Consider the following 27,939-nt stretch of genomic DNA (forward strand, 5'->3'; position numbering starts at 1 on the left):
GATAATAAATGACCTCATTTTAGCGGAAGCAAGGGTGTGTAACGGATGATAACTTGTCATTTTAATCAGTAACTGACAGTGGTCATGCAATCTATGTTAGGCTGTGGTTGCTGATGTGCATTTAGGTACAGAACATTTTGCTAAAGTGATGTTATAAGTGAGATAGATTATTCATCTCCTGATGACGATATTTTGTATGTCCCCTACGTGATTGGTAAACTATTTCCTAAACTATCATTGACTACACCCAAACTATTTCATGTGGCCCTTAGACTTCATCTCTTGATATGTTTTTAATACAGCTCCGTTGTCAATTACTATGAACTTAAAAGATAAATACTTATGCAAGCCTATGTTAGTCCATGTTTCATTGCTCCTGATAAAGAACAGCATGTTTCCCCTCTGAGGAATTTCCATCTGTGTATATATCTTTTGAATATCTGCGAAGCTAAACTGACAGCAATTTTCACAACAGCTGCCAGTTAACGCATCTAAAAGGTGTTCACATTTGCCAGCAGTGCAACCTATGTGATCATTGTTTCCATCATGTTGTTGCTGTGCTCTTCAAATAAAAGCCCTCGCCTCTTCTCTGTTGGCCATTTGAGCTCTGTTAGCTGTCAGTAAACCCATCATGTTATGTACACCGAGAAAGTATTGGATTTTAATTGTGATGTGCCAGCGGTGACACAGGTATTAAACAGTCTTTTTTTGCAAAAAAAATAGTTACACATGTCCAAACACAGAAACACAGACTTGCGTGCACTCTGCATTACTCTTTTGGAATTGTAGTGTTTCTCATGGAACGTAATCAGTGCCCAGCACACAGATACACACATGTATCAAGTAGCAACATGCATATGGCGTCAGTAACATTTAGTTCCAAACCATCCCTCTCTGACATGAAATATGTGGTTTTAATTGTACCTTTCTTAAGAACAAACACCCACGCATTTACTTTAAAAGATGATGCATCATTAGAGCTTTGAGTCACAGCCTTGTGGTTGTGATATCAATCTTGCTAAGAAGCAAACACCGTGACTGATAAGGAGTTCTGCATTTGGTCCACATATGCTTGTGAATCACTCAGGACAGTAAGTTTGTCACAAGTCCAAGAATTTATTTTTCATCAGGTTCTTTGGATGGTTCAAGATCACTCGGGTGGCTTGTTCTATCAGCACCCCCCTTCAGGAACTGTCAGGGGAGTAACTCTCCTATCAGCAACAGACGGGCTGTCCAGTTGTGCTCAAAGTATGCTGTCAGTGCACATAAACACACACACACACACACACACACACACACACACACAAACAATCTAGCACCAAAGTACAGGACCCACACAGGCAAGGACTCACACATACTACACACACATTATTAAGCTTACTGCTGTCACTCAGAGTGAGGGGCTTTCAGACAGAGGGTTGTGCTGGTCATGAGGCAGCAAGAAGAGGAACAGAGGAGACGGGCAGAGAGATAAAAAGAGGAAAATAGTTAAAATTGCCAACTTACTCAATATTTCCAGAGTGCCACAGCCAGCTCAGGAGTTATTTTTTCAGTTGCTTGTGTTATCTATGAGGAATTGGATTGAGGAACATAATGTTTTGAGAGTATCAAAGAAAAGAATTGGACTATAATAACAAAGGTCTGTTTGTTCTCCATGATACTGTTATTACTGCTCATTGCAATCACTTCAGTGATTTATGTAACTCACTATGAAACACAATGTGTGATATAACATTAGCAAAGTGTACACATGGGAAGCGGTCGCAAAATTGAAGCAAGGCTGGATGATCAACTGTTCACGTTCCACACACAAACTTGTTTTTGTCGCTTGGGAAGACACTGTATTTACTTCATTCTCTGGAGATTTACAATAACCAGTATATTTCTTGTCAAAACCTTTGCCCTAACAAAAAACCAAGCTTTAACCATTATATTTTATGGTTTACCAAACTTTTTGGGAGGTGAGTCTCTGTATTGAGCAGCAAATACTTGGAATACCATACCCACAGTACTAGGAATATTACGTCTATCAAATCCTTCTCCAAATCCATAAAACATTGGCTATTGACAAATCAAATATGCTGCCATAATCCAGAATAATGTGTGCTTTGTTGCTACTAGTAGTGTTTCTGCATGTGCTTATGTGCCTGGTGCTTTTGTCTGTGCTTAAATGTGTTTTAATGTGCGTCAATGCACTTTTACCTGTGTCTATATGTTACTTGTCATGTGTTTTTCTCATGCCATCAACCTGCCAGCTGTCATGACCTGGAATAGTGGTTGTGTCATTTTACTTTACTTTGTCTATGCTCATGTGTTCATGTTTTATGCTTATGTGTTGTATTTTTGTAACTTATCTAATGTTTTCTTTTAAGCCATCAACCTGCTATGGACTGCAGATGAAAATCAGCCTGCATAGCTAAATCTGGCACATTTACTGTACATGTTGGACTCTGTGCTCATGTTGATTAATATGCATTGTCCCTTTTAAACACACACACACACACACACACACACACACACACACACACACACACAGAGGCGTCAGACTGGGGGGGAAAAGGGGACTGAGTACCCAGGGCCCTCATGTGAGGAGGGCCCAAAAAGATGTTAGAATTAATAGCTGTGGATGCGGGGAGGGGCCCATAGAAAATGCCTTTCTACAGGGCCCAGAATTTTGTGCTACACCCCTGTGTGACACACACACGCACACACACATATCTATATAATTCTTTCTGAAATGCATTATTTGTGCGGAGATTGCTTTTATGATTAAGTTCTCAGAATTTTTCCAATTTCATTGCATAAGTGTGACAAATACCTCTTTTCTTTCTGGCTTTTCTGCATCTTACTTCATGTTCACCTGTGTCATTGCTTTTATGATAATCAGTTTACGTAGTTGCTGTCATGAACAAAACCACAATTGAAGAGACATTTCCTGTAACAAGTTACTATCCCTTTCACTTGCCCGTACTTGATTTGCCACGGTGAGTTGGTATCTGTAGGAATCTGCTGATGTGAAAAGGAATGACAAGTGGCTTTGATACCCTGTTTCAAAAACCTCCCATGTAGATGAGATAAACTCATATCACTAAAATAATCGTAATTGCTTTGATAAAAAGTCTGACGGACATATTTTTAGAACTCACTAAACACATCAATGAGTGGTAGTGCTATGCCCTCATCATGTTCATTTTTCTGTCACACACTTGTCAATTCTCTTGAAATGTCTTTGTTTCTTCTAACAATTCTCTCCACTGCCCTGTCCTTTCATCTTATGCATGGTAGTACATGTCAAATAAATTTAGATGCCAAGGACAATAGATATATTTACTCAGCATTAAGTTTCCATGGCATGTGTAACCCCCCAGCAAGCAATGCAGATATGTGCGGTTGAACCCAGAATATCCATCCATCCATCCATCCATCCATCTTCGTCCGCTTATCCGGTATCGGGTCGCGGGGGTAGCAGCTCCAGAAGGGGACCCCAAACTTCCCTTTCCCGAGCCACATTAACCAGCCGGCCTCAGATTTAGAGGTGCTGATCCTCATCCCAGCTGCTTCACACTCGGCTGCGAACCGATCCAGTGAGTGCTGAAGGTCACAGGCCGATAATGCCATCAGGACCACATCATCTGCAAAAAGTAGCGATGAGATCCCCAGCCCACCGAACTGCAACCCCTCCCCACCCCGACTACGCCTTGATATCCTGTCCATAAATATTACAAACAGGATTGGTGACAAAGCGCAGCCCTGGCGGAGGCCAACCCTCACCTGAAACGAGTCCGACTTACTGCCGAGAACCCGGACACTGGTCTCACTTTGGTCGTACAGAGATTGGATGGCCCTGAGAAGAGACCCCCTCAACCCATACTCCCGCAGCACCTCCCACAGTATCTCCTGGGTGACCCGGTCATACGCCTTCTCCAAATCCATGAAACACACGTAGACCGGATGGGCATACTCCCAGGCTCCCTCCAGGATCCTTGCGAGAGTGAAGGTCTGGTCCATTGTTCCACAACCAGGACGGAATCCACATTGTTCCTCTTCAATCTGAGGTTCGACTATCGGCCGAACCCTCCTTTCCAGCACCTTGGAGTAGACTTTACCAGGGAGGCTGAGAAGTGTGATACCCCTGTAATTGGCACACACCCTCTGGTCCCCCTTTTTGAAAAGGGGAACCACCACCCCAGTCTGCCACTCCTTTGGCACTGTCCCAGACTTCCACGCAATGTTGAAGAGGCGTGTCAACCAAGACAGCCCCTCCACACCCAGAGCCTTGAGCATTTCTGGACGGATCTCATTAATCCCAGGGGCTTTGCCACTGTGGAGTTGTTTGACTACATCAGTGACTTCCGCCTGGGAAATTGACAACAATCCCCCATCTCTGCCTCTAACATAGAGGGTGTATTAGTCGGATTCAGCAGTTCCTCAAAGTGCTCCTTCCCCCGCCCTATTACCTCCTCACTTGAGGTCAACAGTGTCCCATCCTTACTGTACACAGCTTGGATGGTTTCCCGCTTCCCCCTCCTGAGGTGGCGAACGGTTTTCCAGAAGCACCTTGGTGCCGACCGAAAGTCCTTCTCCATGTCTTCTCCAAACTTCTCCCACACCCGCTGCTTTGCCTCTTTCACGGCAGAGGCTGCAGCCCTTCGGGCCCTTCGATACCCTGCAACTGCCTCCGGAGTCCTCTGGGATAACATAACACCTTCAGTCTGACGGCTTCCCTGACCACCGGTGTCCACCACGGTGTTCGTGGGTTACCGCCCCTTGAGGCACCTAAGACCCTAAGACCACAGCTCCTTGCCGCAGCTTCAGCAATGGAAACTTTGAACATTGTCCACTCAGGTTCAGTGCCCCCAGCCTCCACAGGGATGCATGAAAAGCTCCACCGGAGGTGTGCGTTGAAAGTCTGTCGGACAGGGGCCTCCTCCAGACGTTCCCAATTTACCCGCACTACCCGTTTGGGCTTACCAGGTCTGTCCAGAGTCTGTCCGGGGGCTTGTGAGTATCCCCACACCCGCCCGGCGCCTCACACCCTGGGCAACTCTGGAGAAGAAAAGAGTCCAACCCCTATCCAGGAGTATGGTTCCAGAACCGAGACTGTGCGTAGAGGTAAGCCCCACCAGATCCAACTGGTAGCGCTCCACCTCCCGCACCAGTTCCGGCATCTTCCCCCACAGAGAGGTGACATTCCATGTCCCCAGAGCCAGCCTCTGCCGCCCGGGTCTGGTCCGTCGAGGCCCCTGACCTTCACCGCCACCCATTGGGCAGCGCACCCGACCCCAGCAGTTCCTCCCACAGGTGGTGGGCCAATGGGATGGAGAGAGAGGTGCCATGTAGCTTTTTCTGGCTGTGCCCGGCCGGGCTCCGTGGCAAACCCGGCCACCAGACGCTCGCTGACGAGCCCTCCATCTGTGCCTAGCTCCAGACGGGGGCCCTGGGCTTCCTCCGGGCAGGGTCACTCTATCTCTTCCTTGTTTATTCATAGGGTTTTTGAACCATTCTTTGTCTGGCCCCTCACCTGAGACCACTTTGCCATGGGAGACCCTACCAGTAGCACAAAGCTCCAGACAACAAAGCCCTCAGGTTCATAGGGACACACAAACCTCACCACCACGATAAGGTGATGGTTCCCGGAGAGGTGAACCCAGAATATGCATATTTTATTCCATCACATATTTAAAACTGCACTAATGGATGTTTTTAAACATCACATTTTGACTATGTGAAAGGGGTCACCTGAATTGATGAACGCATAGAGAATTATCACCCACACAACTCTACAGAGTGTTTTAGCATCTTTCAGTTTACTGTTTTAGTTCTATGGCCATTCGTCTTTTGGGTTCACTCTCAGCATTCTCATCTCATTTTCAGCCTCAGCAGGCAGCTGTTTTAAGATAAAAAATAAAAAAAGCTCTATAAATCCTCTGTATGCTTCCTTCCCAGCACCAGCAGATAGACAAGGTTAGTGACTAGCAGGTAAACATAGTAAAGCATTTAGCAGCTAAAATGACAGAGGTTGGTGAAGACCAGAACCAAATGTTGGGCTTTAAGTTGCCAGAAACATGCTCTGCTCTGCTGGATGTGTGTTTATAGGCACATGTTTGCTAACAGATTAGGTATAACAACTTTATAAGGTGATGATATCTCAATATTGTTCTGCTGCCCCCAAGTAGCCACAAACTCAAATAATGCAACTTTAAAGCCATTTTGTGTAAAATGTCTAAATGTTCTGCTTTGGCGCCCCCCAGTGGTAGGATAAAAAAGAAGATGCTGTGGCAGACCAGTGCATGTCCGTACCCTTCAGCCCACCCATGGATCCAACCAAAGGAGGACTGAGAGGAATGGGCTGAATGCAACACATAGGCTATTGCATCCATTTTCACCATGATTGTCTAATTTTTCTATAAGCGAAAACGTATCCCATTTCAATAATTACAATAGGACACAATAATTACATAGTCTACAAGTCTACATGTAATGGCTAAAACTCTCTTCAGATGATGAGAAGCATCTCATGGACCTGGCAAGTAACTCACTCACAAACTCACTCATTCACATTTAGCAGGCTGAAGACTCCGTACAGGGGGTGGCTGTTTTGTCATACCAGTTCCATACATGTTGACCTGCAGTTGCTGCAGTACTACAGTATTTCTCTCTCTCTCTCTCTCTCTCTCTCTCTCTCTCTCTCTCTCTCTCTCTCTCTCTCTCTCTCTCTCTCTCACACACACACACACACACACACACACACACACACACATTCACAGACACTTTACACACACTGACACGCCCTCACATGCTAACAGCTGGAGGTTAAGCTGGTCAAATTGATTTTCTCATCTTTGATCACAGACTTAGGGTGATCATTTCTCCTGGACTGAGTTCCACTAGTTTTCACAGCCTAGGACAGTGAGTGCTGTTCTCTGTGCTTTGGGTCCCACACTGTACCAGGAACAAGACTGCTATGCTATGAAGAATTTGCCAGTTCCAGTTGCATGCCGTGTAATCTGTCCCAAATCTGGCGCTGCCATACAGTATTTGTGCTGTAGCCTTAAACCTTCTGAATAGTTCTCTGGCTCTCTAGCTTCCCATAGAACACTTTACGCAAACACCTACATTTGCTCACAAATTAGTGTTCATTTGATTGTTTATTCGTCAATAACAATGTCTGTGCATCTTCTTGTGTGTTGTTGTGTTCATGCATGTGTACGCTGTTCTGAAATCAGAACATGGAATGCGGTCTGATAGCTCTTGTCTATCAAGGCCACTTAGCATGCCTTCTCCTGAGTGTGTTCCCTTACCCCGTGGCATCTTTGTGCCAGGCTCAAGTCTGATAAAGCCGTATACTGTGTCCCACTACTGTACAATTTGTCTTTGTACACAAATGGAGTGACAAAGATTGGTGTATGTGTGTCTGTGAAAACAGTACTAGACTATCCTAAAAACTGCTTGTGTTTAAAAGTAGGAGTTTTGATATGGACACATTGTAAATATTTTTTTTAAGTTGTAATTATTTAGGCTATTAATAAATGACTTAATATTGTTTTGTTAGAACAGTTATAAGCCATTAAAAATAACAACTTTTGGGTTGTTAAAAAAATCCCTTTCACTGATTGGAGTCTCTGGAATGTAATTTATCAATAACAGAAACCACATTTTTTGAAGGATTACCAACATTTATAATAGCATTATTACCAAAAAGAAAAGAAAAACACCAGTCAAAGGGATTTTTCAAAACCTGGCGACCAAAAAGTTGTTCTTATTAATGGTCTATCTTTATTTCTAATTTATCAACCATAAAATAGTTACACATTATGAGCCCGTTATTGATGGTGCCCTAATAGAAAGAGGTACCAAACCTTGTAGTTACTCTATGTATTGTGAAAGGGCCCACATGACTTTCTGACTGTAATCATTTTATTATGAATTTCCTATATATCTTTCCAACTCAACGATGTCGAAAGTGATTACTGTGTTTTCCTTGCCTTCTTTTTCACCCTCACCGACAAGGAATGAGGATGGAAGCAAGAGGGCTTGCTACAACTTCCTGATTTCTAAATAACAGCATAGCATAACTATGCGCTACACTATAATTCTTGCCTTTTCAAGTATCACTGATTTTAGAATAAGCTAAAAGTTTGTGAAAAATATCTTCAGTGACACACTTGAGAATACTTGATGAATGATGAATGAATGAATGATTTCAACACAGATGCTGTTCTTTTGTACCTTTCATATTTGTTCTGTTATCACGCTGCCTGTTTCAGCAGGTATCTTGGCATGGCATATTGTAAGCGCATAACAATGCAGCTACAACGGTGGAATTTGTCATCTAATCCTGACACTAAGGATGGATGTGACTAAAAGCACAGAGATCCACCATGAATCCTTGTAATGCTGAGGTATTTGGGTTTGGGCTGTGTGACTACCTACTGTTCTTTGTGACAAATGTCTTTGTGATCAACAGCATTGGCTGTAGTCATCTTTGTGTGGAGTTCTGTTTCCTGTGAGCGGATATCGTACTGTTTCAAGCAATATTTGTCTTAACACTCCAACACAATCTGTCGTCCACCGCTGACATTCCTACACCTCTATTTGGGTTTACACACTCTGTTTCCTCCTCCTCTCTTGTCTCCCCCTCTGTCCTAAATTCTCTGACAGGAAATGTTTTACTCAACTTCACTTTAAACAGTCAGCACAGACACAGACAATGTGTCCATCTCTACTATTTTCTTTTCAATGCACCAGAGGATGACTGCTATTTGTATTTTCCATCTTCCTCATAGTTTCAGCAGTAAGTGACATTGAGCATATGTTGAGTAGTGTAAATTATCCAGAAAATAAGGTTTGAGGCGGCATGAAGGTGAAACACACAGCAGGCTGCACAGAGAGACTTGTTACGGTAACACTAAATACTGAGTGCTGTCAACCTCTCCAATGTATTTTAAATGAGTTCTGGTTGATCTGGAAGCTGCTTTGGTGCTTTATTTAAAGCCACTGCCCTCTAATGTTCTGTGATAAAAGCACATCTAACATCCTCTGTAAGTTGTGAACCCCTGTGGTGAAACACGCTTGTTATTTTTAGTGATGTTCACAAATAAAAAAAATGTATGCCAGCCAAGTTTTTCAAACTGTTCATCTCTGTCTCCGAAGTGCACTAGATTGGAAAGACCAAGATTGAAAACATAGTTCCCCAAGATACAAATCTGCTGCCAGTTGACTTGCTGGGGAGTTGCAACACTTCCACAGTGTTTTGAAGAGTGCTCTGGTTTGATAGCAGGCCTGCTTGAAAGGTTTTTTAAAGGTTTGCCCAGCCGTGCCAGTCAGCAGTGTGTAGATGCCAAGCTAGTGCACATATGTCAGTTCAGGGAAAACGGGCTCAATCCCATATCTGTTTTGTTTTCGATAATGCAGATATTAAGCTTTCAACTTGAAAATGTCTAATGCACAAATGTTTATTTAATGAACATCATAGTTCATAATTTACTTCTCACCACTTTGCCTTTTCATCATTTCAAGCAGATGTCTTTCTCTAAAAAATACATTTGATGTTTGAGTTCAAAAGAGTCAGTTTATTCGAAAAGGAATGGCAAACATATTGCAGGTAACTGAATTCCTTTAACAGTAAGCATGTCTGCTGCCACTCTGTCTGCCTCTTTATGGTTATTGCATCAGAGGAATGAATGAGAGAACAGTCGTGAGATGGGGCCCAGAGGGAAAAATAGGTACTAATGGGACCTTAATGAAAATCTCCAGTCTGCTCATTAATGTTGAAATATACACACATCACCCACAGCACACAGCCAGGGAGAGGAAACAAGATTCAAAGCTTGCACACACAGACACACACACACACACACACATACACACACACAGAAAAAAACATGTTTGTCACATCTCCTCCTTATCCTGCTCTCCTTTTATCTCCTCTCTCTCCCTCTACTTAACGCTGTCTTTTTCTCCAATAACAAGGAAAACAAATAATAGTTTAGCATCATCAGTTTCTCTGCATAAACACTCAGACAAGCAATGTAGGTTTGTCTTAATGTTCTCTCTGTAACCATCCAGGTAAATTACTCTGGGCTGCTTGTTTTCTTACCAGATCTTTTCTTCTTTTGTGAGTAATTGATTCCATTAAGCCAGGCATGCTGGAGGAATTCATTATGCTGATTAGTGTGGTGGCAGGTTGTTGGGATGAAGGTTTGGAGATCATGGAGAGAGATGGTCAAAAAACAGAGAGCCAATTAGTCACATTTCTTCACAGTCAGATGATTTGAGCATTTCTGTCCCTTTAGGACTGTAGCTGTGACCCACCTGAAGCCGCATCGGATCCTCTGCGGTCAGAACTTGCAGAGCGGCACAAACGTCCTCACATAACACTATCAGGGTTACAATCCTGCAGGAAAGCAGATATGGAAGACAAATACATTGTTGTCTGGCTCTGGTTTTGTTCAGCTTATAGTGGCTTTAGGCAATACTTTGTTACACCTGCCTCATCCCGAGTGACCCATTATCCAGGATTATGTTTGACTTGTCCATCACATAGGCCAGCTTTTCCACAGAGCAATAGGTCCATCTGGTGGACATATCCAAAACTATGTGTGACCTGGTAATACTTAGAGGATGTGTTCACAATGTGTCAAGTCTGTCTTAGAACATTAGTCAGGTACAGCCCATATACCCCAAATATTTTTTTCTCGTTGTAATTATTTCTCCTGTTCATACAGGCCCTAAAGAGATCCCTCTCTAATACAATGCAAGTGATCAGGGACCAAATCCACGGTCCTCGTAAAGTATGTTTCAAAGTTTATCTGAACCTAACATGGGGCTTCAGCAGTCTGACGTAGACAAATCAAGTGAATATCTTCCAGATGTACATTCTTTTTTGTAAGAAATATATTTATTGTGTTTCTGTCCATCCATTGTGGCTTAGCAAGGAAATACCGGCAAGGATAGAGGAAAGACGGAATTGTGAACTAAAAAGACAAATTTACTGTAAGCTACCCACTCATTCAGATTAAAGGTCCTGTGACATGCTGCTTTTGGATGCTTTTATATCGGCCTTAGTGGTCCCCTAATACTGTATCTGAAGTCTCTTTTATATAGGCCTTAGTGGTCCCCTAATACTGTATCTGAAGTCTCTTTTATATAGGCCTTAGTGGTCCCCTAATACTGTATCTGAAGTCTCTTTTATATAGGCCTTAGTGGTCCCCTAATACTGTATCTGAAGTCTCTTTTATATAGGCCTTAGTGGTCCCCTAATACTGTATCTGAAGTCTCTTTTATATAGGCCTTAGTGGTCCCCTAATACTGTATCTGAAGTCTCTTTTATATAGACCTTAGTGGTCCCCTAATACTGTATCTGAAGTCTCTTTCCTGAAATTCAGCCTTGGTGCAGAATTACAGGCACTAGAGCCAGTCTCACAATGAGCTTTCCTTAGGATGTGCCATTTCTGTGTCTGTAGCTTTAAATGCTATTGAGGAGGAGAGGGGGGGGGGGCAAGGTGGAGGGTGGGGGTGTGGCCTTGACCAACTGCCATGCTTCCCTTGTTTGCAAGCCATGATGTCTCTCTCTCTCTCATGGGTGGGCCAAATTCTCTGGGCGGGCAAAGCAGAGAAACGGGAGGTAATTTTTCCCCTTATGACGACATAAAGAGAAGATTCCAGATCGGCCCATCTGAGCTTTCATTTTCTCAAAGGCAGAGCAGGATACCCAGAGCTTGGTTTACACCGATTGCCATTTCTAGCCACTGGGGGACCATAGGCAGGCTGGGGAACTCACATTAATGTTAAAAAAAAACCTCATAAAGTGAAATTGTCATGCCATGGGACCTTTAACTACTGAGAGACAACAACGTTTGAATCACTTTGTGGAACTCTAGTAAGTAGACAAGGCTATTCTCTTCACTTTAAACATCAGACGAAGGGATTCTTTTCTCTAATACAGACAATGCCGAGTCATTAATAAATTAGTTACGAAGAAAAAAAAGTTTAGTCTGGCTGGCTAGTTATCTAGCCTGCTTGCTAGGGGATCAGTTCTCAGTTCAGCATCATCTGCACACATCACAAATACACACATCCTATACAACTGTAACATTTTGGCAGTTGGCATTATTTATGTCCCCTTCAAAAATTGCTCTTGAGAAATTTGTTGTTTATTGTGCCCCTCAACCCATAATGATAAATTACGAAAACGTATGCACAACAATTCGTATGATATCCTACGAAATACGGCAACCACCTGCTGGTCAAGTGACGACCGGCTACATGACAGTAAAGTTTAGCTTTTAAAGTGACATTTTGCAGAGAAAAGGTGACTGTGAGCCAGGTACTGGTCATCATTTGTCGCCGGTCGTTTCAGAGGCCGTTGCAGTTGAGTTAAAGCAACACTAAAGCACTTTTCCCGCTTCGGTCCCCCTACAGGTTGGAAGCGGAATTGTCCATTACCGCTGTCGTAATGTCTCATTATGTCTGATTCGAACTACAGATCCGCTATCTGATCTGGCAAACTTGCATAATGTAATGTAATGGGCAATTCTGCTTCCAACCTGTAGGTGGACCGAAGCGGGAAAAGTGCTTTAGTGTTGCTTTAAGCCGACAAAAGGTGACAGTCATGCGACAATGACGAAGGTTTAGGCAGCAAAACGACTAGTAGCAGAGTTTAAGGGTGAGTCATAATGAATTCATAACTATTTATCCCTGTCCTCATTCAGTTTTACTTCTCTCTTTTATGCAAATTTAATCTTCCATTCGGTTTCTGTCTCTGTGTCTTTGTGTCAAGTGTCGCTTCATTAATATTTGATGTGACTTAGGATAATGATGCACTTAGACTCTCTGTGTGTGTGTGTGTGTGTGTGTGTGTGTGTGTGTGTGTGTGTGGGAGGGAGTAGGAGGCAGAGACACTCCAGCAGTTCTACATTTGAAGTTACAAACTGTGCTGTGTTGAATTAGGATGCACCACCAGAGGCCAGTAAGCAACTGGGTAATGGCGGTGTGTTTTGTGCAGACATGTGTGCAGATGTATGAGCATATGTACAACACAGTACATTATTCATGATTTATACAACATATCACTGCCATCTATCATCGATTAGCTGCTTCCATTTCATAATCTAGATGAATTGATGCAGACACAATGAGGTTTCACATCATAACATTCCCATGGTTTCATTTTCATTTCCGAGCCAATATTACGGATGAATGATTTATTGGATGTGGTAAAATGTTATTCTCAAATTAAACTCTTGCTTCATTAGTTTTAATGTAATTTTGTTTGACTTCAAGAGATTTCATCACGTTTATTGAAGTAGACCAACCTATGAAAGTAGGTGCTGTAATGAAAATGTCGGGTTTTAGCAATCTTGTGTTAACTCAAGAACAATATCGGTCATAACAGGCCTCATTTAACAGATTTACTCTCCACAATATAATAATAATGAAATATGAAGTTTGTGGTTACTAAACAGGTTTACACAGGATAGACTCTGCATCATGTGTCAGCAGGCAGGAACATCTGAATGATCATTCTGCAGTTGGAGAAATATGTCTTTGATGTAATTTTGTTCAGTACAACGTGGATATTAAAGCTAGAAAACATGTGCTGCTGTGTTTCTGTTTCTGCTGTTGACAAGAGATCAATGTCTGGAATTTAAATAAGACAAATCTATTGAATGTCTAGAGGACTCAGATTTCCATTTTTGCATGAGGCATACAGCTATGGCAAAACATGGTAGCTATGGCAAATTTGCCATAACTGTAACAAAATTAAGAGTACATTTTGTGTAATATGTTCATTTTATAACAGGTATGCCAAATCTACTTCACTGTTTATACTATGGGATATATGCTTGTATAGCTTATATAGAGTTAGGTGAGCCCATTATGCATCCATAATGCATGTAAGATGTATTGTTTTGTTTTCACAGTGCACATCTAAACTGACACGTTATGCATGAATCTTGACTTTAGTGATAATTGCACATGCATTTTTCAGTGATGTTGTGTCTCTTCCTTTCCATCTCTTCATCTAACTACCTTGATATAACATTTGTTTTCAGTTTGCCCTGCATGAATAGATGATAGGATGTGTTTTGACAGAATGTTAGCTTGTCATATTTTCCAACAGATTCTGTTTAATTACACTTACTCTATTCCTCACCAATGCACTTGTCGATGAAAGCCTTTACATAGTTACACTCTTACTTTGTGCCATTTCATGCATACATTAATACATCATAATAACGAACTTTAATACACAGTTACACATTCCTTTACAATAAAAACATGCAGTATGCACAAAACACACACACAAAGTAGGTCACCTTGATGTGTGACGCTGAGCTCAGCTGGTACATCTGTGTGTGTGTGTGTGTGTGTGTGTGTGTGTGTGTGTGTGTGTGTGTGTGTGTGTGTGTGTGTGTGTGTGTGTGTATGGGGGGGGGGGTGTTTATGCACCCTTGTAGATTGTGTTTTTTCCTCTTGTGTTCCTCTCTGTGTCCTCGTGGCCCCAGAGAGTCTAGTCATTAGATTGGCTGTAAGTCACTTAGCCCCAACTCTAATGCAATTGCAAGACCTAAAGTCAGATGCACTTACACTCATGTATGCATTCACATCGATATATGTTGCACACAACTGAAAGAGCTGAGCATCCACACACAGATACTGTGTAATGATATAATATAGTGAGTGAGAACATAATGGAGGGGTGTAAATAAAACATAACGGGCTGTCATCATGCACATCCATGTTTGCTTTTACATAAAGGGTGCAAGTCTACAAATCTATCACTAGTGATAAACCGAGCACTACACATGGAGAGTTATCTCTATCTTATTTAGCTATCTATCTATCTATCTGTCTTATCTAGGGACCGCTGTGAGGATAAATGAACTCATCAACCATCTAAACAAACTGAGGAGTGCTTCAGCCTGAAAATCCTTGAACACTACAGGGATGAATGAGACAAGGACAACACACCAGGGTAAAGGATTCACACACACATAAAGACACACACACACACACACACACACACACACACACACACAGGCTACACTTGCACACAAACTAATCTGCCTCTGTCCAGCCACATGGTCACTTATTGTTTAATTGGAGTTTTTTCTAGTTGTTTGCATCTACCAAAGTGTTACAGCTAACCTGCTTCAGTCAAGCAAGGATAATTTGCTTTTAAAGTACTTCATTGCCATGATCGTGTCCTTTGCCCTCTTGTCTCATGAGGGGTGCTCCACTCTGACAGTTTATAACAGGATTAAATACAGACACATGCACTTACAGTAAACTGGCCTTATTCTGTTTTCAGTGTGGCTCGGAGAGCATCCAGCCATACACAGTCAATCCAGCTCAGTCTCAAATGGTATCTAATTTATGTTTGCCTTCTAATTTTAGACCTGGCATTTAGTTCCCTGACTACATTAAGCCAAAAAAGGTTTTGAAAATGCAACACTGAAAGCCTGTCTGTATGGTCAGTTTGGTTTCCAAATGGAATTAACCACAAATGGATGGGCCCCTTACACACAAACACAAATGAAAACGCCGCCTGATGCATCGGACCAATTACAGACAATGTAGTAGTAGGCAGCGTTTGGCCCACCCCCAAATGACCGTGAGAGGAAATGATGATGACGACAGCGCGTAAGTCGGCAACTGGAAACGAGAGGTGCCCTGGTCGCGCGATTTGAACACAAGTGCCTGCCAGCACGGTACCCGGAGGCTCCACATCCAAGGCACCGGGAGCTTTGATTACGCGTGCGTTCTCTGTTGGAACGGAGAAGGATATTTCCTAATGTCTCTCTCATCATCTACACGGGTGTGTTTTTTGTTTTTTTTAGAGATGCGGCGCAAGTTGTGCCATCCTTACATCTTTGCACCGCGGTAAACTTTACAGGATAATGAGTCCGATTTGACCAATTAAAAGGGCCAGAAGAGACGGAGAAGTTAATTTACTGAAAATGTCCACGACGAACCTTACCTCTCCGGCGCCCAACCAGAGCTACCTTTCCACCGCCACCTACGAGAAGACAGACCCCTCGGAGGTGAAGAGGCAAATTCGCCTACTGCTATTCGGGTTGTGCGTAATCATCGCCGCTGCTACCTTTGTCGGAGGTGTGTATTCGCTGCTGTCTCTCATTCGGATGAGGAGAAAAACATCCCTATGTCTCATTGTGGCTTCCATGTCGGTGGACGACCTGCTCAGTGTGGTCCCTCTCTCCTTGTTCATGCTCCTACAGTGGGAGGCAGATGGAGGCGGAGGATCGGGCAGCCTGTGCACTTCATCTGGACTTCTGTACGTGTTCCAGGGTGTTTCTAGCAATATGAAGGCTTGTCTCATAGCAGCCTACACTTTTTATGTCACCAAGAGATTTGGAGTGCTTCAATCTGTCCGTCGGCCCCTAAGAGTGATATGGGCCATTGCCGGTGTGTGGGCGGTCAGCCTTGCCGTCAGTGTGTTACCTTTGTGCGGATGGGGCAGCTTTACGCCCGCCTCTCTCGGGTGTTTCCCAGAGAGCGACAGTTTTTACACCATGCTGCTTTTTTCTTTATACTCCATGTGTTTTTGCGGCTTGTTATTTTTCTTCATCCCACTCACCTATCAGCTGCTGTGCTCCAGGGAGTCCCAGAGGACTTTACTTTACCCCAGCTATTTGGAGATGGCGAGGGGACTGAGTGGCTCCGTTCCCCTCTGTGATCTTCCTTCCTTTTCCCGGGACAGCCTGGACAAAAGTTTCGGTGCCTACAACGAGCTGAGCCCTAGTTCATGCGGGACGGAGCTCAAAGAGAAAGAGGACAGCGGTCTGTCCCCAGTGTCTGTAAGAGGGCAGAGGACTGCTGCTGTCGGGGACACTCCAGTGGTGTTTGCGCAAAAGCGCTTCTCCATGATCCTGGCGGTTGTTCGAGTTATTTTATGGATGCCAATGATGGTAAGCAGCGTGATGCATGCAAATGACAACATACAGTAATAAGAAAATGCCCTGCAAACCATGTAATCTAGTAGGTTAAAAATTGTTATTGTATTGTTTCTCAAACAAGATGTGCTATGGTTTGTACTTATTTCCAACTTGTTTCCAGTTTTATATATAATCCATGAAACTACAATCCAGACAAGTGGAACTGTCTTATTATATTGGAACAACCTCTCACCTGTTTCAAGAAAAATAAGATTCCAAAACTGAATCTTAAAATAAAATCACTTTAACCTAAACCTCCTGTCTGCCCCAATTACACTCACCCAATTGTTTCTGTTACTTTGGTGATTTAAGTTCTTAACGTGTAAGATGAGCAGAACCAAGCTCTTTGGGTCAACCAATTATAGTACAGACTTGGGTGGAAAGTACATGTAATACCTTTCACCCAAAAGCATAATAAAGGAGTACATTGTTTCCCTTTTGGGGGGAAACAAAGAGATGTTCAAGAAGTTTACATGTGGACACAAGTAACAAAATGTGGACTCTTACAGTAAGTCAGAAAAGTTGTCACTCTTAAAATCCTTTCATGTGATGAAGAAAATACATTAAAATATCCCTCCTGTTTTGTTGGAGACCTATTATGAAACATTGAATGTCCCTCTAGGCAACTTTGGGAATCACTACAGTATTGTATTGAATTCATTAATAATCTGTTATTTTTTACAGTTTTGAAAGCATCTCGTCATTGTTTGTGGTCTCATTCAAATAGTTAAAAACTGACATTTAAAACAACAAGCAGCAATTATTTAGTCACATCCAATGTCCCATTCAATTAACATTCCTGAAAGGCCTTGAGAACAGTTGTGGCAGGTTTTAGTCAACACCTAAAGGGCAGCATTCTTTGAGTTGCATTGTGAAATACCTTACATGATTGCTACACAGTGAATGCCGCTGTTTCAACATTTGCTTTTGCTCATCACATTTTATTTTTATTTTTTATTTTATGACAAATGCTGTGCAGCCAGCAGACAATGATGTGCAAACAGAAATGGCATATATATTATTAGCACAGACAGTGTCACTGATCAGAAAATACAATCTAAAAATTCAAAATGAATTTTATTTCTGTGGGGGTGATTTATTTATTTATTGTCTCTAAGAAACACACAGCTTTCCTAAGATGGTTTGTCTCTATGTAGCTATTGTGTTTGCATTTAAAGATATATCATTTTTTAATACAGAAACAAAAGAAAAGGAAAACGAAAAAAAAGCCCAATATGGGCTTCATTTTCATTCATGTGTCTCCCTCCCCACACTCCCTAATGCATATTGAATCACCGACTTCTCAGTGAATTAAGTTCCCTCTTCGTCTTCATTCACAGACTTTGGTGCTGGTGCGCCATGCAGTGAATGCCCGCAGCTCATCCCTGGAGACGCTGAGCTTCTTTCTCACTCTGCTTGCCCCTGCGTTCACTCCATTATTCGTGCTGTCTGAGCGCTGGATCCACATGCCATGTGGCTGCTTCATTAACTGCAAACGGGATTCAATGCAGGAACCTTCAGGTAAACCATGAGGTTATACAAACGTATCAGCAATTCACCATCAAGTGTCTTTCTACATTATATACCCCTGAACAAGTTTCCCATTGTGATGTAAACGAAAGGGTTCTAAAGGTGTAATAAAATGATTCTCAATTACTTTTTTCACAGTGATGAAAAGAAGATTTGAGTTCAGTCTTTCTTTCCAACAAGGCTATGGAGTCTACAAGTTGTCACATGCCGCCATGTCTCATAACAGTCCACCCCTTGAGAAGCCTGCCTATCACGACCTCTTTAACTGTGACTTCACTAATACGCGTCTGGATGCATTAGAAAGTGGCGGGCTCTCCAGCCTGGGGCCTGATTTTGTTTTCAGCACCACCTGCCCTGTGGACAGCTCCTCTCATGCAGACCTTTTGTTGGAAGCGGTGGCCGGTGGAGGAGAGGCACAGGCTGATTGTCTTTCACTCCCTCATGAGAACCATGGAGATGACGACGACTTCTGCTGTGTCCCTTCCATGCCTTCTCATCACCAGGAGCATGATCACAATCTCACTGATACGTCGTCTGTGTTCGAGGGCCCGGAGAGGAGGCTGTCACATGAGGAGTGTCGGAAAATCGAGCTGACAGACTGGGAGTGGTGCAGGAGTAAATCAGAGAGAACACCCAGACAGGTACACAAACGCCCAGAGTCCTCAGTTTGTTAGTCTGATGTTGAACCATTAAATTAAGTAATTTGTACCTGTCCTTCTGTGGTTTATGGCTGGCATTAATTGATTTTCCACACTCACACTGTATTGCTTCGCTAACTTGTCAAACAACTGCTGCATTAGCATGCAACATATGGCAATGCACTCTAGAGAGGATTGTTTAGGAGTGATAATTGCCTCCGAACCATAAAATGGATGGATTTTCAATCTCCATATCGGTGTTTACATTTCGTTCAAAGGGAAATTAAATGTGTTCTTATTGCAGGGCACCTTTACTGAGATACAGAGACACACAGCTGTTGGACTAGGATGCAGTCTTTACATAATCAGGCTTAGAAATGTGTGCGTATTTGTCTGAATGCCTGTCTGACTTTCTGTTTCCTCTCCTCTCCTCATTGTTTGTGCTAAGCATAAATGGATTCGACTAATAGAGCAATTGATCAAGACACTATCAGCAGCATAACAAATGTCAGCCTGTCTTTCAAAACCAAATATTCTTTCATTGCTGCTCCACTCTAAAATCAGGCACAGCTCAGTTCATTGCTTTTAGTATTGCAGTTTTTGGAGATCATACAAGATCAGTATTACAGTAAAAATTAACCATTCAAGGTAAGCTCCGTTATGTGTGTTTGTGAATGTTTTTTTATGCAAGGTGATTCGGTATGCAAATTGAATATAGAAATTAAACACAATCCATTTTTGATTCATGTTTTAGTTAGTGTAAATCAAACGCATGCTGTATATCTATGTATCTATAGTGCAGAGTTATCTCTCTGCCAAGACCCAAAGTTGTGCTTAGGGCTGCACAATTAATCAAATTTTAACCACGATCACAATTTCGGCTTCCCACGATCAAATTCACGTGATCGAGCGATATTTAAAATGCTTCATTCAGAGTTGTTCCCAGCACCGCGCAGCTTAGTTTAGATGTAGACAGTCACAGAGGACAGAGTAACGTGAGGAAAATTCCACAACAGATAGCAGTCATAAGTTATCACGAGGTTTACCAGTTTACCAGTAAACGCAACATCTTGTCCCGTCTGTGTTGTTCTTCAGACAACAGCAGTGACCAGTGCTAGTTTGAGTCTTTTAGCTCATAGCTTTAGCGGCAGACTGTTGTACGTCCCGCTGTTGGAATCCTCTACAGTGAAATACAGTCACACTAAACCGTTTAGCTGTCAGCATTTTAGCCATGTTTAAACCAGTTACTACTGTAGCTAACGGTAGGCTAACGTTACCTGCTGTGTAACGTGTTATTAGTGTTTACTAGCGTGACATGCAGCGACGTTTCCGTTTCCTCTAACGTCTGTTTTGAAGCATCAGAGCGCAGCGCAGACATTTAAGTGGCACCTTAATCCGCGTTGCTGTTTCGTGCGGTAGATACCGGATTTTAACATGCGCCGTTAACGTGAACAGAAATTGCGTTGCCTGTATCTTTTCATGGCAAACGCGCATGTTTGAAAAGCGGTCGCACAACAGCTGAAAGGGCATACTCCTTCATAGTACCCTTCAACAAAGGAGGAATGTATCACAATATGGATGTGAAAGCAGTTATAAATTGCCTATGTGACAATAAAATTAGTTTTGTTTAAAATCAACAAATAATCAGTATAATTAATCGTGATCAATATATTGATCAAAAATAATCGTGATTATCATTTTGGCCATAATCGTGCAGCTCTAGTTGTGCTTATGAATGTATTATTTGCTCTGTAGAAGTCAAAGACTACTAAATGCAAACAATGCAGCTCAAGACAGTTTGCTACCAGAAGCCTAATTCTCTCTTTGCTTTGTTGGACCCAGTTGAACTGTTAATCAAGGTAAAAAAAGGTAAGGCCTTAATGATGTATCCTGGCATTGGAGATACCAGACACAGATGAGAGAGCAGCCTCACTTTTCTCCAGAAAAAGAGCAGAGCAGCCGCAGGCATTACCTAACATTAACACAGCATAATAATTGTGACTTTTAGAGCAATGACAGTGTGAGCCTGTTTCAAAACTGGGACATGAACAGACACAGAAACATGCGTGCATATACTGTATGTGCACACGGACAAACACACTGACTATCTCTGTGTCTTATCCTCTCTGTCTCTGCTCTACTTATAAGTCAGAAATGTTTTGGTTTGAAAATCACCAGAGGGTGAAATATCCATGGAGCATGTATCTACAGCTTGGCTTTGGCACTCAGTTTGCATCATGTACAAGTCTGAGATGCTCACTGCCGGCTTGTGTGTGTGTGTGTGTGTGTGTGTGTGTGTGTGTGTGTGTGTGTGTGTGTGTGTGTGTGTGTGTGTGTGTGCCTGTCCTACTTCTCAGTTCTTAGAAGCAAACTCTGTATATCACGCTTCCTTAGGCTTTATTCATTGATTGGGGGGGTCAGTATATAAGTACAGTATACAGTGTCCATGTGCAGTCACACACTGCATACAAAAAAAAATCAAAGACAAAAAGAATAACAAAATTAAGCTACACAGATCCAGCAACCTTCCCCCTTCCTTAGCTCACAAACACAGACACACCCATACACACACACAAACACAGACACAGACACACACACACACAAACACAGACACAGACACACACACACACACACACACACACACACACAGACTGTATATGCACACAAAGCCAAGCAACACATAAAAGACAAGCCTGACTGTGTTTTGTTCCTCGTTAGCAGGCTAGATGTCATTACCAAGCGTCTGTCCTCCTTACTGTCAGCCCCTTTGGCCTTCAGCATCCACAGGGAAAGGTGGAATTAGAGCTTAAAGACATCTTTACCCTCGCTGTGACCTTATGCTCCCTGCTAGCAAGCACAGAGCTGGGGGGTGCATTCACAAGCAAAGATCTAATGTGCATTCAGATGTAGAGAATTGAAACCTTGTACCATTAGGACACATTTCAAACTGTAAATAAATGTTCTCACCAAAAGGCTACAAGGTGGAGAATAAAAACAAGCTATTGATTTTGAATGGACAGGAAAATAAGAAAATAACACAACAAAATTAATAACATGCCAGGTTCTGTAGGCGTCAACAACAGACACCGGACTGTGTTGCTTATACAAAATGGGTGGTATATTTTTCATTCCTTTAATTAATTCGTTAAAATATAGGTATGAAAAAAAATGTACACAGCCACGACAGAACCTCTGTGAGGCTGTATTCAGGCACAGCGGTGCTTTGAACTTATTGCCAAATTTAGCATGCTAACATGCTCACAATGACAATGCTAACATGCTGATGTTATAATGTTTACCATGTTTATCAACTTTGCTAAGTGTGTTAGCATGATAAAAAACAGATATCACCAAAGTTATGACACTTCATCCTGAGCGGAACATGAATGTCTGTACAAAATGTTATACCAATCCATCAAATGCTTGTTGAGACATATTCATAACCCCAAATATGACCATAACAGTGGCATTAGATGGAAAGTCAATAGATCACCAAAGTCATTACGATTAATTGTTTTTCCATGTTTCCATCACCAAAATTCATCCTTCGGGCAACATGAATGGGAAATATAACGGTAATTCAAAGCCACTCAGCCATGCTGCAAAAGCAATACTTTAAAATAAATGCACAATGGAAATGTTTGCAAAAGAATTGCTAAATTAAATGTAATAAAAACAGGTAAGTCATATGAATATACCCAGAATACACATACACACACACACACACGCATGCACGCACTCACACACACACACACACACACACACACACACACACACACACACACACACACACACACACACATCCATCAATGCACTTTCCACATTGATGGCTTCTGAGCATTACTCGATTGTATTTTCAGCTCAACATGATGGTCTCTCTCTCCCTTTGTGTCTTTCTCCATTCACAATGATGCAAAGACAGTGACAGGAAAACAGTCAGGGAGGACAAGAGATTGACATCCTTTTTGTTTTTATTGTGCATCATAGTCACAATCAGATCATTACATTGAACTAATCTAAATAATTTAGAGGGCTTAATGAGACCTGCCACAGTCTCCCCACTGTCGAACCGCAGGATGCTTCTCCTTCCCCCTGCCAGCAATATGCATTTTCTCAAACACATCATATTTACAGAGGCTCACTTTAATGCGTGTGTGTCGAATTTCACTGAAAACAATATGAAAATATGGCTGAAATATGATTAAAAATGAGTGATATAAATGAGCCCTGTAATTGAAATGATGATGACAAAGTGATAAGAAACCCAGAACAAATGTGATGATTTATAAACAGAAATTGTATTATTCAGATTACATTAGTTGATAAAAATATTCTGATAACAGCTAAAGAGTTGATAGTTAATATGGATATTTTTGCTATGAGTCTGAAAGGTCTGTAGCTTATCAATGAAGCCCTAATTCTTATTTTACCAGCAGTGTTGACAGGGCTCTCATGTGTAAGCCTCATTAACTCTTGGGATAGAAATGGTTAGTCAACACATTCAAATCCCTGCCCTTAACATCATGGACATGATCTAAGCTCAATTAATAGGGGTGCACGATTCAGAAAATGTCAGGATTCGATATTGATTTTCGATTCAAAAACGATTCTCGATAAAAAAAATAAAAAAAAGATTCACAGTATGTAAATGTAGTTACTTTTCCCATATGATTGCAGTAGACATACAATTTAAAAGAAAAGAAACACAACAAATAAATAAATGTAGTTTGATATTACTTTATATGTCTTCATACAAAAATAAAAACTTTTGCAACTAAAAACTGCAAAGTGCCAAGCTTGGGCCAGCTTTTAAATCCATTTAATTCAAGAATAAAATAAAACTGTTAAATAAAAAGAGCTTTTCATTCAGAGTTGGGTGGGAGTTTAGAGCATTGAAAGAGTGCGTTGGTTGACTGGCATGTTAGGTCCTTTAGGTTGTTGTTCGTCCACGTCTTTAATGTTAATCTCTGGGTGATGGCGTACTATGGGAGTTCTCAAGTTTGTAGTGTTTCCAAAATACTTAACTTTCGCTTTGCAAAGCCTGCATATAGCATGATTCCTATCAAGTTCCGTCTTCCCCTCGAGGTTATAAAAGCCGAAATGTGCCCAAACTCTCGCCTTCAATGAGAATGGAGCAGGTTGAATCATTCTTTCTGTGAGGTTTGCCATTGTTTACGCCGACTAAACTACTTCTGCTGCACTCGTTCTTCTTTTGATTATGTGTAAGTAAGTACAGTGGTGTGAAAAAGTGTTTGCCCCCTTCCTCATTTCCTGTTCCTTTGCATGTTTGTCACACTTAAGTGTTTCGGAACATCAAACCAATTTAAACAAAAGTCAAGGACAACACAAGTAAACACAAAATGCAATTTGTAAATGAAGGTGTTTATTATTAAAGGAGAAAAAAATCCAAAACCCAATCCAAACCATCATGGCCCTGTGTGAAAAAAGTGATTGCCCCCTTGTTAAAACATACTATAACTGTGGTTGTCCACACCTGAGTTCAATTTCTCTAGCCACACCCAGGCCTGATTATTGCCACACCTGTTCACAATCAAGGCATCACTTAAATAGGAGCTGCTTGACACAGTAAGGTCCACCAGAAGATCCTTAAAAGCTACACATCATGCCGAGACCCAAAGAAATTCAGGAACAATTGAGAAAGAAAGTAATTGAGATCTATCAGTCTGGAAAGGGTTATAAAGCCATTTCCAAAGCTTTGGGAATCCAGCGAACCACAGTGAGAGCCATTATCCACAAATGGCGAAGACATGGAACAGTGGTGAACCTTCCCAGGAGTGGCCAGCCGCCCAAAATTACCCCAAGAGCGCAGCGACGACTCATCAAGAGGTCACAAAAGACCCCCACAACAACGTCCAAAGAACTGCAGGCCTCACTTGCCTCAGTTAAGGTCAGCGTTCATGCCTCCACCATCAGGAAAAGACTGGGCAAAAATGGCCTGCATGGCAGAGTTCCAAGGAGAAAACCACTGCTGAGCAAAAAAGAACATCAAAGCTTGTCTCAATTTCTCCAGAACACATCTTGATGATCCCCAAGACTTTTGGGACAACATTCTGTGGACCGATGAGACAAAAGTGGAACTCTTTGGAAGGTGTGTGTCCAAGTATATCTGGCGTAGAAGGAACACTGCATTTCATAAAAAGAACATTATACCAACTGTAAAAATATGGTGGTGGTAGTGTGATGGTCTGGGGCTGTTTTGCTGCTTCAGGACCTGGAAGACTTGCCGTGATAAAAGGAACTATGAATTCTGCTGTCTACCAAGAGATCCTGAAGGAGAATGTCCGACCATCTGTTCGTGTACTCAAGCTGAAACGAACTTGGGTTCTGCAGCAGGACAATGATCCTAAACACACCAGCAAGTCCACCACCGAATGGCTGAAGAAAAAACTAAATGAAGACTTTGGAGTGGCCTAGCCAAAGTCCTGACCTGAATCCTATTGAGATGTTGTGGTATGACCTTAAAAAGGCCGTTCATGCTCGAAAACCCTCTAATGTAACTGAATTAGGACAATTCTGCAAAGATGAGTGGGCCAAAAATTCCTCCAGGACGCTGTAAAGCCTCATTGCACGTTATCGCAAACGCTTGGTTGCAGTTGTTGCTGCTAAGGGTGGCCCAACCAGTTATTAGGTTTAGGGGGCAATCACTTTTTCACACAGGGCCATGATGGTTTGGATTTTTTTTCACCTTTAATAATTAACACCTTCATTTACAAATTGCATTTTGTGTTTACTTGTGTTGTCCTTGACTATTGTTTAAATTGGTTTGATGTTCCGAAACACTTAAGTGTGACAAACATGCAAAGGAACAGGAAATGAGGAAGGGGCAAACACTTTTTCACACCACTGTAAGTGCCCAGGCGTCTGGGAATTCGACGCAGCGCCGTCTATGGGAATGGCAAGCTAAACTCATTTCAGGACAATAGTATACACGCCATTACAAAACAAAATCCAAAAATATATATATGTATGAATCGATTTTGAATCGGTAGAGCTTGAATCGCGATACGAATGTGAATCGATTTTTTTGCACACCCCTATCAATTAGTTTGAACAAAGGGAACAAGATGCAAAAGGACCATTATGCTTTGTATTTCTTGTCAATAACATGATGAGCAGCCAAGATGGAATTTAGTAATATGCTTATTCTCAAGTAATGAGACCTGCCAGGTAAATAGGTAAATAAAGATGTTGTGCTAGATGTTGACTGCACTTTATTTTGCTCTTTTCTTTGGTTTTCCTGTGCAGCGGTCATCAGGTGGTCTGGCAATCCCCCTGTGCGCCTTTCAGGGCACCGTATCTCTGCAATCACCCACTGGAAAGACCCTCTCTCTCTCCACCTATGAGGTTAGCGGTGATGGACTCAAAATTTCCAATAATGCCAAGAAGGTAATAGCCCTCTTTTAATTCTAAGCATTTCATCAAAGGAATAGTTTGACATTTTTGGGAAATATGCTTATTGCTTTCTTGCTGAGACTAAGATGAAAAGATTGGTATCACTCTGCGTCTGTTCATCAATTAGGCCTATGAAGCTAGATTTTAAAAGATTTGAAGCAGCAGGAAACAGCTAGCCTGCAAGTTGTGGTTTTTATGGGGAGTTATGTGCTGTAACTTTTTGTTGGCCAGTGGTGCCCGTAAAACCCCAACTTGGCAAAGATTAAAGGTGCTGTAGGTAGGATTGGGAAGATCCAGGACTTAGCCAAAAAATGTGAACATCAACAACTTCTCAGTCCCTGCCCCTTTTTTTGCTAAAGTCCAAAACGTTCTCCTAAGCCCCTCCTCCCACAAGGGAAAATGAATGTGTGTGCATGAGCAGTGATTGACACGCAGTTAGACACCCCCCCCCCCCCATCCTATCCCATCCCTGTGATGAAATTGCATTTATTGAAGAAAAATATTAAATAAGAATAAAAGAAAATATTTTAGTTTCAGAACAAAATTAAACAAAAGTTGAATTACATTGTGACCCCATACTGCCTCTGAATAACTTTAATTATAAATCTGCCTCTGCTTCAAAGGTGGAAGTGTATCGCTCCAAATCAGTTGGCCATGAGCCCAGTGCAGACGACCCAGCATCCGGAGGCCAGGCTGGAGACGTGAATGTCAGCAGAGTAGGGATGGGCATGGAGATCGGAATGGAGTTGGGCATAGGAGCTGGGGTTGGCGACACCAACGTCAAGATCCACCTTGAGGTTCTGGAGATATGTGACAACGAGGAGGCCATGGACAGTGTGTCCATCATCTCCAACATCAGCCAGTCCTCCACCCATACCCGCTCGCCGTCACTGCGTTACTCACGAAGGGAGAACCGCTTTGTCTCCTGCGACCTGGGCGAGACGGCTTCCTACTCTCTGCTCATCCCCAACAGTGGCAACCAAGAGGCAGAGACCATCAATATCACTATACCTGACACTGTGGAGGCTCACCGGCAGAACAGCCGACGGCAGACGCAGGAGAGCTCAGGGTATCGTGAGGAGATACAGCTGCTCAACGAGGCCTACAGAAAGCAAGCTGGGGAGAAGGAAGAGTGACATACAGTACATACAGGATGACAAGAAGGTGTCTCTTAGGAGGAGGTTGAAGGAGCACTTCTGACGGCGAAGGATGAAAGACAAATTTCCTAATCATTCTATATTTACTTCTTTCTGATCATCACTCTAATAGAACTGAGAAGTGACCCAAATAGAGACTAAAGACTGTTAGAATTGTTTGTTTGCCTACGCTTGTACTTCCTCTACAGATAGCATCATAAGAGTACATGTCTGCATAGCACGTAGAGTTAGATGAGCCTG

The 27,939-nt window shown here is 42.2% G+C and overlaps 2 protein-coding genes across 2 annotated transcripts in view; one reads left to right on the forward strand and one right to left on the reverse strand.

Annotated features, from left to right (window-relative positions):
- LOC144515288 (extracellular calcium-sensing receptor-like) overlaps nt 1-27,939 on the reverse strand; it is a 193,621-nt gene that overhangs the window by 126,914 nt on the left and 38,768 nt on the right. The gene's annotated exons all lie outside the window — the stretch shown is intronic.
- Nucleotides 15,966-27,888, forward strand: LOC144512704 (putative G-protein coupled receptor 149). The gene is made up of 5 exons (XM_078243572.1): nt 15,966-16,934; nt 18,302-18,482; nt 18,630-19,132; nt 26,396-26,536; nt 27,166-27,888. Exons 1-5 carry the CDS (start codon nt 15,966-15,968, stop codon nt 27,676-27,678), a joined length of 2,307 nt encoding a protein of 768 aa, XP_078099698.1. The 3' UTR covers nt 27,679-27,888.

This window comes from Sander vitreus, chromosome 3, assembly GCF_031162955.1.
Source record: "Sander vitreus isolate 19-12246 chromosome 3, sanVit1, whole genome shotgun sequence".
Lineage (NCBI taxonomy): Eukaryota > Metazoa > Chordata > Actinopteri > Perciformes > Percidae > Sander > Sander vitreus.